Raw genomic sequence first — 15,207 nt, forward strand, 5'->3', positions numbered from 1 at the left:
ATTTCTTTAACCCAGCATTTGCCAAACTTTTCTTGATTATGGAATTCCTTTTCTCAAGTAATACATGTTACCCCACAGAATGAGTTTTTCATGGGGCACTGTTTGGGAGACATCTATGTTGAAATAGGTCATGACTCCTCTAGCCCATGTTAGCATTCTCCTACTTAAGAGACACTTTGAATAGTATACTTCCAATTCATGAAGGTAGTTTTCACCCATCAAATTTTGAAGTTGAAAAAAATAGTGGTGATAATTCCATTGTGTGACCTTGAAAGTAAAGGAAACTAACCAGCTCACTTTCAAAATTTGCCTGTCCCTCTTCTAATGGGACCAGATGTGGGCCTTGTTTATTTCAGTCTGACTACAGCTTTTAGCTGGCATGACACAATTCCCAAAAACTTACCAAGATTTCCAGACATCTGGAAAGAAAAATCTCAAGTCATCTCTGACATTTTTGGAAGCAGTTTTTCAGCTGACCAGAACACTAGATGAGAGCAGGAGCCTAGGTTCAAGTCTCATATTTCCCGTTTATTAACGGTAATACCTTAAGCACGTGAATTTTCTGAGTCTCATTCTCTTTATCTGCAAAATAAGAATTAGATGAAACAACTTCAGAAGTCTTCTAATTGAAATAGAGATTCCAGACTCTGGGATATCCGGCACAGTTGGGGAAACAATGAGATGTAAGGCTAAGAGGAGATAAAATGAAAGTCTGCATATTGATTGGTTTCATCCTCGTCCTTCCCCTTCCAATGTGGGAGACTGGAGGGGTTATCTCAGGCGATACCAAATGGCCAGAAAGAAGATGTCTGGATATTGGTATGTATGGGGAAATCCCTAAAGTGCAAAGGTCATGCTACCATCTAAGCATCCAACAGTGAAGGCTACCAGCAGACACAAGCCTCACACTGAGCCCAACCAGTCAGTGTTTTAGAACACTGTGTCTGTTTAGAATAGACACAGCCAAAGATAATCAGGACTTTGAGGGAAGTCTGTAACTTGAAAGAGAGCAAACAAAACAAGGTCGAGCTTAACTTTTTCTTCCCTGCTTTCTATATGTCTTTTGGTCTTTTTGTTCTTTCTGACAGCTTTTCTCAGCTTTATTTTCTAATATTTCTCTTGCAATTAAAAAATTTTGGATATCTAATTTCCAAAAATTCTTTCTTGCTTTTTGTCCCTTTTTTTCTTCCCATGTTATTCATGGATGAAATATCTTTTCAAAAACTTTTTAGTCCATACACTCATTGTATACTTCCTTTGCATACTCTTTTTTTGTTTGTTTGACAGGTCCTAGAAGATATACTTCAGCGAACAGGGAGAAAACCAAAAAAGAAAAACTTACAGGGTCCAGGGGAAACAGAGGATCTGAAGGGAAGTCCAGGAATGATCAGCAAGATTAGAGAACAACCAGTGTTGATTGGAGCAGGGGGCCTGAGTCCTCTGGAAAGGCAGCCTCCAAGGGAGAAATTACATTTATCTCTTTGAGTTTATAGGAAATATTAATGATAGATTTATGTCAGAAATGTTGAAGCATCCAAAAATTTCTCCTAGAAAAGCAGGAAAATGAAAAAAAATAAGATAATTATTAACTCCAGAAAAAAGAAATCATGATATAAGAAAGGATGTTTGAACATAGTATACGACATGCCTTAGCAGTGAGTAATATTTGTGTAGTCGTAAGACTCTAAATATTAACTTTTTATTTTATAAAGAACTGTGATCTCTGTTCGGGAATAGAGGGCACAGGAGGTAATAAGAGAGGTGATGTAAGAGAACTAAAACCCCATCTATCATGATGGGGAGTCAGAAATCTAAAATGGAGATATTTTAGAAATAATTAGGCAAATGCTAAAGAAAACAGCTACACAGGTTGTGAATGGTTGCCTCTGTTGAAAGGGAAATAATTAAAGGATCGGAAGGGGCAAGACAGGAAACTGCTTTTATTCATAATAGGCCTTTTGGTCCTGACTTTTAAATTTATGTATATGTGTTAATTTGATGAAAATTAAAGTTAATAAAAATAGAAGGGGGACTTCCCTGGTGGAGCAGTGGTTAAGAATCCGCCTGCCAATGCAGGGGACATGGGTTCAAGCCCTGGTCTGGGAAGATCCCACATGCCGCGGAGCTACTAAGCCCGTGCGCCACAACTACTGAGCCTGCGCTCTAGAGCCCGCGAGCCACAACTACTGAGCCTGTGTGCCACAACTACTGAAGCCTGTGCACCTAGAGCCTATGCTCCACAACACGAGAAGCCACCACAGTGAGAAGCCCATGCACCTCTAGGAAGAGTAGCCCCTGCTCGCTGCAACTAGAGAAGGCCGCGTGCAGCAAGACCCAACGCAGCCCAAAATTAATTAATTAATTAAAAAAAAAAAAGAAGGTGTCTTCTAGCTCTACAAGTCTGTGAAAGTAGAGTGTTTTTCATCCGTAATCTGTCTTGAGGCAAATAGCTCTTTTTTCTTTCTTGAGATTTTCTCCCCTGAATACAGCTCCATGTATAAAAGTTTGTAAATAGGCCAGAATCTGTTAAACCCTGTGCTGTAGTACTGCTGAAGGCCAGAAACATAGAGGGGAAGAAATTGAGGTAAATGAGGGGAGGGTGATAGCTGCAGACAGTGTTTACAAAGTTTCCATACCGACAAGAAAAAAGGTTTCAAGAGGCATAAGGCTAAGGAGGCAAGTTGGACAGGAGAAAGGAAAAGATAACAAAAGACTGGAGAAGGAAAAAGAAAGAAAAAAAGAAGATGAGGACAAAAATACGATAGCTTATAAAGGGAAGAGAACAGCCTCTGATTCTCTGCCCCCTCTAGCCTCTACACTGCCCACCACTACCTTTCACTAGAGCCAGAGTCCATTATCCAGTAGCTGATTCCATGTCTTAACCTTGTGCCCAAAGGTCTCACATAGGACAGTTTAATTATCATAGTATTTCACCACCTGAGATATACCTATTAGAACTTCTGGATCTATCTGCCATGTCACTTATCTTTTCTGTCATACTTTGCACTGTATTCTGAGAGAGTCTCTGGGCCAGATTTTCTGGATCAAAACTGAATCTTCAACCATATCCATTCTGCTCTTCAGTCAATCTATTGAGTTCTTTTAATTGTGGCGATCACGTTTTTAGAAATTTTTTTTCATAGAAGTCTATTACCATTTATGTATATGATAGACTTTTAAATCTGTGTGATGATAAATTTAGCATATTACTTTAGGGCTCATCTATTTTCTGTAACAACCCTTTTTCCTTCAAAGTTTCTTTCTTTCTTTGTCAAATTTGCTATCTTTCTTTTCTGCTGTTGACTTTTCTTGAATGTTTGGTAAATCAGGGCTGTCTGTCCATATATACTGAAAAAGACCTAGGATGAAACATCTTGGTAGCTAGAGTGTTTCTTTAGCTAAAGTGAGAGGCCTTTTGCTCTGGCAGTGAATGTAGGTTCTGATTATAGAGGCCCTGATTCTTAGTTGTCGTTGTGAAGGAGTGGGGGTTGGTGATGGGGAAATCCCTTGTGGCAGCCCTCACACCCACTTTGGGAGATTCCCTGGGCAGAACTCGCACACTGAGTCATGTACTCACCACTTTAATCCCATGGGCAGACGCCAGAGTCAGCTGCCCTCAGAGCAGGGCCTGGTGACAGCTGTTCAGTTGTCCTTTAATTATCCCAGCAATCACCCATGGCCTGTTCCTTTACCCGCTCGAATGACCGCTGAACCTGGAGCTGTTCTAGTGTTCTTCTGAGAAAAACCCCCTTTTTGGAAAATCTCCTCTTTGTCCTGATGTAAGGTTTTTAGTTTAGGTCAATTTCACCATCAGTTTTATCTTTCCATCTGTTTTATCTTTCAGAAATTCTTCATTGTTCTAGTCAGCTGCCATGCTGCTTCTTTTGCCTCTCCTTCAGCTGTAGATTTGTTTTCCCCTTTTAATTTCTTTTGTTTCAGTGATAATTTTACACATCAAATAAAATATAGATGATATATTTCACATTGAACCAGAAATTTTCCTTAGATCTATTTACATATGAGGAAACTAAGGTCATAAGTCCCAGAGAAAGAAAAGAAAACACACACAAACAAAAACTTGCCCAAAGTTATCCAGTTAGTATATGCAGAACCAGGATTTAAATTTCAGTCTGCCTGGTTTCAAAACACATTGTTTATATGCACACACACACCCATGCAGTGTGACCAAGTGATTTAAATAATTTTGTTAGAAATGTACTACAAGAGCACATCAAGAGACAACTTAGGAGGATGTTGATCAAAATATACATAATGTGCTTTCTTGGCAGTACCTTCAGAACCTCTGCTATGTCCTTTTGACCATCTTTAAATTTCTATCCCTTGAGGGTGGATTTGACTTTTGAAGTTTTGTGAAGTTATTTGGAGCCAAATTTGTTGATCTGAAAAGAATAATACTTTTTAAAACATCAGAACCAAAATTAGATGTAGTTATAAGGAGTCGTATTTTCTTGAAGGACTTGTATACTGGTTAAGACAGTTCTAGAAGAATTCCAAAAATATTTGAACATTGGCAACATCACTGAAGTAAGGAATGACCTACTGAGGTGCTTGTTTTTATGTTCTATGAACATACAGATTCTGAGATGATTATTTTTAAAATCTTATTAATCTGTAGTACATTAATAGTGTTCATAACTCTAAAAATAAATGTTTCACATAAAATATTTTCAGTACTTAAAAACTCCATTTTTAGTTCCCTGTTTCTGAGGTTGTGTTTAGTGTGTTGTGGCTATCGGTAGGCATTTTGCTAGTACAAAACTATAATGAATAATCTTATGTAGAGATAGTTGACCACATTTGAGAGTATATCTGAAATATAAATTCTGAACAGAATTGCTGGGTCAAAGGGTAGACAGATTTTGCCAAATGGCCTTTCTTATGCCAGTTTACACTCTAACTGATAATGTTCCTCTTTCCACACATCCTTTCTAATAAGTTGAATTATGCACTTTCTCATCTTTGCCAATTTGATGTGTTTTTTTTTTAAGTATCTGAATATAGTTTTAATCTGTATTTCTTTTATTGTGAATTAGGTTGATCATTTTTCAATGATTTCATGTGACCTGTTTATATTCTCTGACCATATATCTATTGGGCTATTCAGTTTTTATCTTATTGATTTATAGTTCTTTTTGTATAGTAGAGAAATTAGTCAAATAAAACATTGTAACTGCTGTGCATAGTTAACAGCCAAATGTAACACAAAACTGAACCAGAAGTCTCTTTACCAACAGCTGAAGAAAATTAACTGTGAACATCACAATCACTGATATAAAATATGGATTTTATATCAGATGCTGAATCAACTCTTAGTGGAGTAAAGTGTGCAAAAGCCACTCTCTTGATTAGACAATGCTTTCTACTTTGTGTGCAGAAGTTTTTAAATTTTTTAATAATATAAGGTTTTTTAAGCTGGAATCACTGTGGCTCATGGGGATATAAAGTTTTCTTTTAACCATGTTTAAAATGGAGAAAATATGATGTTGAGCCCTTTGCTCAGATGATTAAAAAAAAACCAAAACCATTAATAGCTTGATCAGGAATCGCTAAGAGCTTGTTTTCTACCCCCGCTTCAGCTGCCTCTCTCCAACAGAGACTAGTAAATGCAGTAATGCATCCCTTTAAAAATTACTATGCCTGTCTTGTGTAACATATATACATACTTACTCATGTTTGCAATAGAGACACAAACATGACCAAAAATAGTAGGTTTATTCCCTGGACAAAGAGAGATAAAGTGTGTATTTCGTAAAACATTCCAGCAAATCCTCGAATTTTTTTATGTAAGTGCGTTTCTAAAGGAAGTCCTAAAGGTTGAAGTGACTTTTAGAATAAAAACCAACTTCTTTTAAGCATACAGCCTATGCAAACAAAGCTTTTAATTGAATCAGTGATTGATTTCTTTGGATTTTCCTCCCCTTTTCACCAAATTTAGCACGTGAATCTTAACTTTATTTTGAAAATATTTTATCCAACTTGTTTTCTTAACCTTTTTTCCCATCAAGACTACTAAAATGAGATACTGTGTCCTATTACTGAGTCAAATAAACTATCCTGTAATACTAAGTATTGATGGTAGACAGCCATATAAATTTTCTTTGACTCTTAAATATAATTATTTTGTTTAGGTTAGATTTCTAAAATGGAATAAGATTGAAAAATTCGTGTGTGGAGCAGAGCAATGAGACAGCTTTAGATAATCTTTGACCAACTTCCTGATTGAAGTAATGAGAGGAATTAAGTGATTACTTTCCTATCACCATTTATTGTTGTTGTTTGGTGTTTTTTGTTTGCTTTGTTTTTTGCTTTTTTTTTTTTTCCAGAATCCTTTAGAATTTGATTTCTCTATCATTTGTCATGATAAAGAAGACAAGTTTAATTGCAGACTATAATTCTTTGCATGTAGAAGTGAATGTGCTTTTATATGGACTCCTATATTTCATTCATACTAAATATTGAGTATATTTCACATAAAAGTGAGCCTAACATGTTTTGTGTAGTTAATAATGATCAGTATCCAGCATTAAGTAAATTTGGGGAGCATCCTTAAATCTACTTATTCTCCATTCATTAGAATGAGGAATTCTACCTAATTAGTTTTTTCTTAAACCACCAAGGCTTTCTTAGTTTTTGTTTTTGTTTTTAGTTTGCTAGGGCTGCCATAATAATAAAATACCACAGACCAGTGGTATTTTATTGCCAGAAATTTATTTTCTCACAATCTGAAGGCTCGAAGTCCAAGGTTAGGGGGTTAGCAGGTTTGGTGTCTTCTGAGGCCTCTCTCACTAACTTGCAGATGGCTTCCTTCTTACTGTGTCCTCATGGCCGTCCCTCTGTCTGTGTTGTCTGTGTCCTAATCACCTCTTCTTTTAAGAACACCAGTCATATTAAATTAGAGCCCACCCTAACGACTCTATTTTAACTTAGTCACTTCACGCAAAGCCCTGTCCCCAAATACAGTCATATTCTGAAGTACTAGAAGTTAAGGCTTCAACATATGAATTTTGTTCTCTTTAGAGATTACAAATAACCATGAGAAATACTAAAAGAAAATAAAGTAATCCTTAATCTCACAACCTAAAATCTACCAAGGATATATAGCCTACCAGCATTTTTTCTATTAATATATATGAAATAGCTTATAAAAACAGAATCATCCTGAACATAATGTCTTGGATTATACTTTTTTTCTTTTTCATTTATCAGCATGTTGTAAATATCTATACCATAATTCATTAATCAATCAGCAAGTTTCTGGTATTTAGGTTATTTACAGTTCTCTCCTACTATAAATAGTACAGAAATAAACCTTTCAAAAAAATTGCCCACACAAAAATGTTCTAAAGTGCACAAACTATTTTCTTCTATTACAAGACATAATTCACCCCCTTTTTTCATTCATCATTATAGACATCAATTAATTATACTGTTATTGTACAGCTATATTCTCAGTTAACAACTGTAGAGTTTTGTCCCCAGACTGCAGTGCCCTTTAGTTTCTGTTCCTGCCTTTTATAGAACATATTTTATCTTTTACTTGCAGCTCTCATTTTATGACAGTAACACTGTCCCTACTTATAGCATATTCTAATATGATGTAGACTGAATAAGCAGTTAACCAAATTGTTATGATTGTCTTTAAAATAAATAATTTCAGACAAAGTCCTAAGTGATTCTCTTACGGTAATATATAAAAACTTTTAACATCGGACTGCCTTTGATTCAGAGACCTTTTCTCACTTTCTCATTTACTTATTATGTGGTCACATTCTAGATAATTTAAGTTTCTGAGTAAGTGACTTTTGTATCACTGAGGTAGTATTTTATAGGGGAAATCTCACTCTACTGTACAATATATTACTTCTTAAAAGTATTATCATCTTATCTTCCATTGTAATATGTCCTGACTTCTTACCTTTTCTTCTTTAACCAGGATTACCTGAGCTGGAATTGGAAGCAATTGATAACCAGTTTGGACAACCAGGAAGTGGTGATCAGGTTCCATGGACAAATAATACAGTGACAGCTGTAAATCAGAATAAGCCAGAGGAGTGAGTAATACATTTTGTATATTATGAAGTATCAGATACCAACTTCTACAGCAAAGAACTACTTTGCCCAAACTAGATTCTAGTCTGTATTGGTATTTTGTGAGATATTAATAGAAGTGAAAGTTTAATGAAAAGAAAAGGATGGAGGAGGACACCAAATCAAACAGATTTATTTACTGCATGACTGCAAGGCTAGTGTACATTGTAATTATCAGGAGGCTGATAATAGTATGCAGCTGTTGTTTTATTTTTCATCTCTTACTTTTCTTTGATTGATTACCATAAAATTCCTGGGACCTGTGGATGAATTGGCCTCAGCACAACAACTATGTTGCTCTTTATTTTGTCCAGCTTTTCTCTTTGTTTGGAGCAAGAGTGGATAAGAAGGAAAGGTACTTTCCACATCTACTCAGTGTCCCATCTTAATTAGAATTTAATTTCTTAATCCACACAGGTAGCTCCATTCCAACACATAGACTATATCTCATATATAGCAACCAAAGGATGAGTAGGTAATATTGAGTGTGGAGCCTTAACTGAACTGTAGTCCCATTTACCTTCCCAAAAGAAGAATCCTTATAATTACATTATTATACAAGTAGTATTAGTACTAGTATTATCTTCTATGTATTTCCAAGTTTTATGCATCAGTTGGTATCAGTTTGGATTAGACTATGTATTTCCTACATGTAATCAACAATTTATTGCTTAACACTGAGCATGTTTCATTTTTCTAGTTTGATTTCTTTTGTAAATGGTAATCATGTCATGTTATCAATATAGTTTGATCATCTTTGAAAGTTAAGTAATATAATGTGTACTGTTTTGATTATGGTTCAATTATCAATAATTAATGGCACCCATAGAATAAATAGTATAAATCTTGATATAGACTAAATGATTTTTTTCTGAGTTTTTGGTTGATTTTTATTTTTTACTTCTGTTAAAAATCATTTTCTCTTAACTATGGTTAATTTTTCAGGCTATTTCTGTAAGCTAACATGAAGAATATGGAAACAAAATTCAATGATTGACAAAATAATGAAAAATATGTTCAAGCTACATACCAAACATTCATAAATTTCTGCCCATTAAGTATAGAAAATTTCACTGCATAAGAATTGGTTAAAAAAGCATCTCAACAGAGAATTTCCTAGAACTATATTTGCGTATATATGTGTTTGTGTGTGTGTATTTGCGTTCTTAAGGTTGAATACTTATTTGCTATATCAGTCTTAAACTTTCTTATCTTTTGATTCTGCAGCCAGTGCATTAGTTCACAGTTAGATGAGCTTCTCTGTCCACCAACAACAGTTGAAGGAAGAAATGATGAGAAGGCTCTTCTTGAACAGCTGGTATCCTTCCTCAGTGGCAAAGATGAAACTGAGCTAGCTGAACTAGACAGAGCTCTGGGAATTGACAAACTTGTTCAGGTATTTACTAAAGTTGGCATTATTTAAATGATGGAGCCCTGAAAGCTAGAAAATTATTTTTAAGCAAGACTTTTCCGTATTACTCTCACTGTGTTTTAGCTGTTTTATAATTTACCCTTGTGAAAGTTATCAAAATATATAATAGTTAAATAATGGGCTTTTTAAACAAAAATATCGTAATAATTAGAATTAGAAATAATTAGAATTAGAGAGTTTTAGCCTTTTACTATGGAACATAATCTTAGAAGCTCCCACTAGAATAGAATCCATATTTTATATCATCACTTCTTATTTTAGGACTTAATTTGTCCTTCATTCATGCTAGACTTCAACCTATATGTTCCATGACATTCCAACTTCCAGGTTAGCGTTTTTCAGACTTTGTAGTTAAAAGATCACTTTAGTGTATCATGACCAGTATTTTTTTTTTTTAACATCTTTATTAGAGTATAATTGCTTTACAATGGTGTGTCAGTTTCTGCTTTATAACAAAGTGAATCAGTTATACATATACAAATGTCCCCATATTTCTTCCCTCTTGCATCTCCCTCCCTCCCACCCTCCCTATCCCACCCCTCTAGGTGGTCACAAAGCACCGAGCTGATCTCCCTGTGCTATGCGGCTGCTTCCCACTAGCTATCTGTTTTACGTTTGGTAGTGTATATATGTCCATGCCACTCTCTCACTTTGTCCCAGGTTACCCTTCCCCCTCCCCGTATCCTCAAGTCCATTCTCTAGTAGGTCTGCATCTTTATCCCCGTCTTGCCCCTAGGTTCTTCTGACCATTTTCTTTTTTTTTTTTTAGATTCCATATGTATGTGTTAGCATACGGTATTTGTTTTTCTCTTTCTGACTTACTTCACTCTGTATGACAGTCTCTAGGTCCATCCACCTCACTACAAATAACTCAGTTTCGTTCCTTTTATGGCTGAGTAATATTCCATTGTATATATGTGCCACATCTTCTTTATCCATTCATCTGTTGATGGACACTTAGGTTGCTTCCATGTCCTGGCTATTGTAAATAGAGCTGCAATGAACATTTTGGTACATGACTCTTTTTGAATTATGGTTTTCTCAGGGTATATGCCCAGTAGTGGGATTGCTGGGTCGTATGGTAGTTCTATTTTTAGTTTTTTAAGGAACCTCCATACTGTTCTCCATAGTGGCTGTATCAATTTACATTCCCACCAACAGTGCAAGAGGGTTCCCTTTTCTCCACACCCTCTCCAGCATTTATTGTTTCTAGATTTTTTGATGATGGCCATTCTGACCGGTGTGAGATGATCTCATTGTAGTTTTGATTTGCATTTCTCTAATGATTAATGATGTTGAGCATTCTTTCATGTGTTTGTTGGCAATCTGTATATCTCCTTTGGAGAAATGTCTCTTTGGGTCTTCTGCCCATTTTTGGATTGGGTTGTTTGTTTTTTTGATATTGAGCTCATGAGTTGCTTGTATGTTTTGGAGATTAATCCTTTGTCAGTTGCTTCATTTGCAAATATTTTCTCCCATTCTGAGGGTTGTCTTTTCATCTTGTTTATGGTTTCCTTTGCTGTGCAAGAGCTTTTAAGTTTCATTAGGTCCCATTTGTTTATTTTTGTTTTTATTTCCATTTCTCTAGGAGGTGGGTCAAAAGGATCTTGCTGTGATTTATGTCATAGAGTGTTCTGCCTATGTTTTCCTCTAAGCGTTTGATGGTGTCTGGCCTTACATTTAGGTCTTTAATCCATTTTGAGTTTATTTTTGTGTATGGTGTTAGGGAATGTTCTAATTTCATTCTTTTACATGTAGCTGTCCAGTTTTCCCAGCACCACTTATTGAAGAGGCTGTCTTTTCTCCACTGTATATTCTTGCCTCCTTTATCAAAGATAAGGTGACCATATGTGCATGGATTTATCTCTGGGCTTTCTATCCTGTTCCATTGATCTATATTTCTGTTATTGTGCCTGTATCATACTGTCTTGATTACTGTAGCTTTGTAGTATAGTCTGAAGTCAGGGAGCCTAATTACTCCAACTCCGTTTTTCTTTCTCAAGATTGCTTTGGCTGTTCAGGGTCTTTTGTGTTTCCATACAAATTGTGAAATTTTTTGTTCTAGTTCTGTGAAAAATGCCAGTGGTAGTTTGATAGGGATTGCATTGAATCTGTAGATTGCTTTGGGTAGTAGAGTCATTTTCACAATGTTGATTCTTCCAATCCAAGAACATGGTATATCTCTCCATCTATTTGTATCATCTTTAATTTCTTTCATCAGTGTCTTATAATTTTCTGCATACAGGTCTTTTGTCTCCTTAGGTAGGTTTATTCCTAGATATTTTATTCTTTTTGTTGCAATGGTAAATGGGAGTGTTTTCTTAATTTCACTTTCAGATTTTTCACCATTAGTGTATAGGAATGCAAGAGATTTCTGTGCATTAATTTTGTATCCTGCTACTTTACCACATTCATTGCTTAGCTCTAGTAGTTTTCTGGTAGCATCTTTAGGATTCTCTATGTATACTATCATGTCATCTGCAAACAGTGACAGCTTTACTTCTTCTTTTCCAATTTGGATTCCTTTTATTTCTTTTTCTTCTCTGATTGCTGTGGCTAAAACTTCCAAAACTATGTTGAATAATAGTGGTGAGAGTGGGTAACCTTGTCTTGTTCCTGATCTTAGTGGAAATGGTTTCAGTTTTTCACCATTGAGGACGATGTTGGCTGTGGGTTTGTCATATATGGCCTTTATTATGTTGAGGAAAGTTTCCTCTATGCCTACTTTCTGGAGGGTTTTTATCATAAATGGGTGTTAAATTTTGTCAGAAGCTTTCTCTGCATCTATTGAGATGATCATATGGTTTTTCTCCTTCAATTTGTTAATATGGTGTATCACGTTGATTGATTTGCGTATATTGAAGAATCCTTGCATTCCTGGGATAAACCCCACTTGATCATAGTGTATGATCCTTTTAATCTGCTGTTGGATTCTGTTTGCTAGTATTTTGTTCAGGATTTTTGCATCTATGTTCATCAGTGATATTGGCCTGTAGTTTTCTTTCTTTGTGACATCTTTGTCTGGTTTTGGTATCAGAGTGATGGTGGCCTCGTAGAATGAGTTTGGGAGTGTTCCTCCCTCTGCTGTATTTTGGAAGAGTTTGAGAAGGATAGGTGTTAGCTCTTCTCTAAATGTTTGATAGAATTCGCCTGTGAAGCCATCTGGTCCTGTACTTTTGTTTGTTTGAAGATTTTAATCACACTTTCAATTTCAGTGCTTGTGATTGGTCTGTTCCTATTTTCTATTTCTTCCTGGTTCAGTCTCGGAAGGTTGTGCATTTCTAAGAATTTGTCCATGTCTTCCAGGTTGTGCATTTTATTGGCATATAGCTGCTTGTAGTAATCTCTCATGATCCTTTGTATTTCTGCAGTATCAGTTGTTACTTCTCCTTTTTCATTTCTAATTCTATTGATTTGAGCCTTCTCCCTTTTTTTCTTGATAAGTCTGGCTAATGGTTTATCAATTTTGTTTATCTTCTCAAAGAACCAGCTTTTAGTTTTACTGATCTTTGCCATCGTTTCCTTCATTTCTTTTTTATTTATCTCTGATCTGATCTTTATGATTTCTGTCCTTCTGCTAACTTTGGGGTTTTTTTGTTCTTCTTTCTCTAATTGCTTGAGGTGTAAGGTTAGGTTGTTTATTTGAGTTGTTTCTTGTTTCTTAAGGTAGGCTTGTATAGCTATAAACTTCCCTCTTAGAACCGCTTTTGCTGCATCCCATAGGTTTTGGGTCGTTGTGTTTTCATTGTCATTTGTTTCTAGGTATTTTTTGAGTTCCTCTTTGATTGCTTCAGTGATCTCTTGGTTATTAAGTAGTGTGTTGTTTAGCCTCCATGTGTTTGTATTTCTTACAGATTTTTTCCTGTAATTGATATCTAGTCTCATAGCGTTGTGGTCAGAAAAGATACTTGATACGATTTCAATTTTCTTAAATTTACCAAGGCTTGATTTGTGACCCAAGATATGATCTATCCTGGAGAATGTTCCATGAGTACTTGAGAAGAATGTGTATTCTGTTGTTTTTGGATGGAATGTCCTATAAATATTAATTAAGTCCGTCTTGTTTAATGTATCATTTAAAGCTTGTGTTTCCTTATTTATTTTCATTTTGGATGATCTGTCCATTGGTGAAAGTGGGGTGTTAAAGTCCCCTACTATGATTGTGTTACTGTCGATTTCCCCTTTTATGGCTGTTAGTAGTTGCCTTATGTATTGAGGTACTCCTATGTTGGGTGCATAAATGTTTATAATTGTTATATCTTCTTCTTGGATTGATCCCTTGATCATTATGTAGTGTCCTTCTTTGTCTCTTGTAATAGTCTTTGTTTTAAAGTCTATTTTGTCTGATATGAGAATTGCTACTCCAGCTTTCTTTTGATTTCCATTTGCATGGAATATCTTTTTCCATCCCCTCACTTTTAGTCTGTATGTGTCCCTAGGTCTGAAGTGGGTCTCTTGTAGACAGCATATATACGGGTCTTGTTTTTGTATCAATTCAGCCAGTCTGTGTCTTTTGGTTGGAGCATTTAATCCATTTACATTTAAGGTAATTATCGATATGTATGTTCCTATTACCATTTTCTTAATTGTTTTGGGTTTATTATTGTAGGTCTTTTCCTTCTCTTGTGTTTCCTGCCTAGAGAAGTTCCTTTAGCATTTGTTGTAAAGCTGGTTTGGTGGTGCTGAATTCTGTTAGCTTTTGCATGTCTGTAAAGCTTTTAATTTCTCCATCAAATCTGAATGAGATCCTTACTGGGTAGAGTAATCTTGGTTGTAGGTTTTTCTCTTTCATCACTTTAAATATGTCCTGCCACTCCCTTCTGGCTTGCAGAATTTCTGCTGAAAGATCAGCTGTTAACCTTTTGGGGATTCCCTTATGTGTTACTTGTTGTTTTTCCCTTGCTGCTTTTAATATTTGTTCTTTGTATTTAATTTTTAATAGTTTGATTAATATGTGTCTTGGCGTGTTTCTCCTTGGATTTATCCTGTATGGGACTCTCTGTGCTTCCTGGACTTGATTAACTATTTCCTTTCCCATATTAGGGAAGTTTTCAACTATAATCTCTTCAAATATTTCCTCAGTCCCTTTCTTTTTCTCTTCTTCTTCTGGGACCCCTGTGATTCGAATGTTGGTGCGTTTAATGTTGTCCCAGAGGTCTCTGAGACTGTCCTCAATTCTTTTCATTCTTTTTTCTTTATTCTGCTCTGCAGTAGTTATTTCCACTATTTTATCTTCCAGGTCACTTATCCGTTCTTCTGCCTCAGTTATTCTGCTATTGATCACTTCTAGAGAGTTTTTAATTTCATTTATTGTGTTGTTCATCTCTGTTTGTTTGCTCTTTATTTCTTCTAGGTCCTTGTTAAACATTTCTTGTATTTTCTCCTTTCTATTTCCAAGATTTTGGATCATCCTTACTATCATTATTCTGAATTCTTTTTCAGGTAGACTGCCTATTTCCTCTTCATTCGTTAGGTCTGGTGGGTTTTTGCCTTGCTCCTTCATCTGCTGTGTGTTTCTCTGTCTTCTCATTTTGCTTAACTTACTGTGTTTGGGGGTCTCCTTTTCACAGGCTGCAGGTTCATAGTTTCTGTTGTTTTTGGTGTCTGTCCCCAGTGGCTAAGGTTGGTTCAGTGGGTTGTGTAGGCTTCCTGGTAGAGGGGACTAG

At 35.7% G+C, this 15,207-nt stretch overlaps 1 protein-coding gene across 8 annotated transcripts in view; it reads left to right on the forward strand.

Annotated features, from left to right (window-relative positions):
* NCOA1 (nuclear receptor coactivator 1) overlaps positions 1-15,207 on the forward strand; it is a 333,798-nt gene that overhangs the window by 273,069 nt on the left and 45,522 nt on the right. For all 8 annotated transcript variants that reach the window (XM_061168793.1, XM_061168796.1, XM_061168795.1 and 5 more), the window contains 2 exons: positions 7,955-8,072; positions 9,337-9,505. In XM_061168793.1, coding sequence (XP_061024776.1) covers positions 7,955-8,072; positions 9,337-9,505 — 287 coding nt within the window. The remainder of the gene's footprint in view (positions 1-7,954; positions 8,073-9,336; positions 9,506-15,207) is intronic.

Source organism: Eubalaena glacialis, chromosome 14 (assembly GCF_028564815.1).
Source record: "Eubalaena glacialis isolate mEubGla1 chromosome 14, mEubGla1.1.hap2.+ XY, whole genome shotgun sequence".
Lineage (NCBI taxonomy): Eukaryota > Metazoa > Chordata > Mammalia > Artiodactyla > Balaenidae > Eubalaena > Eubalaena glacialis.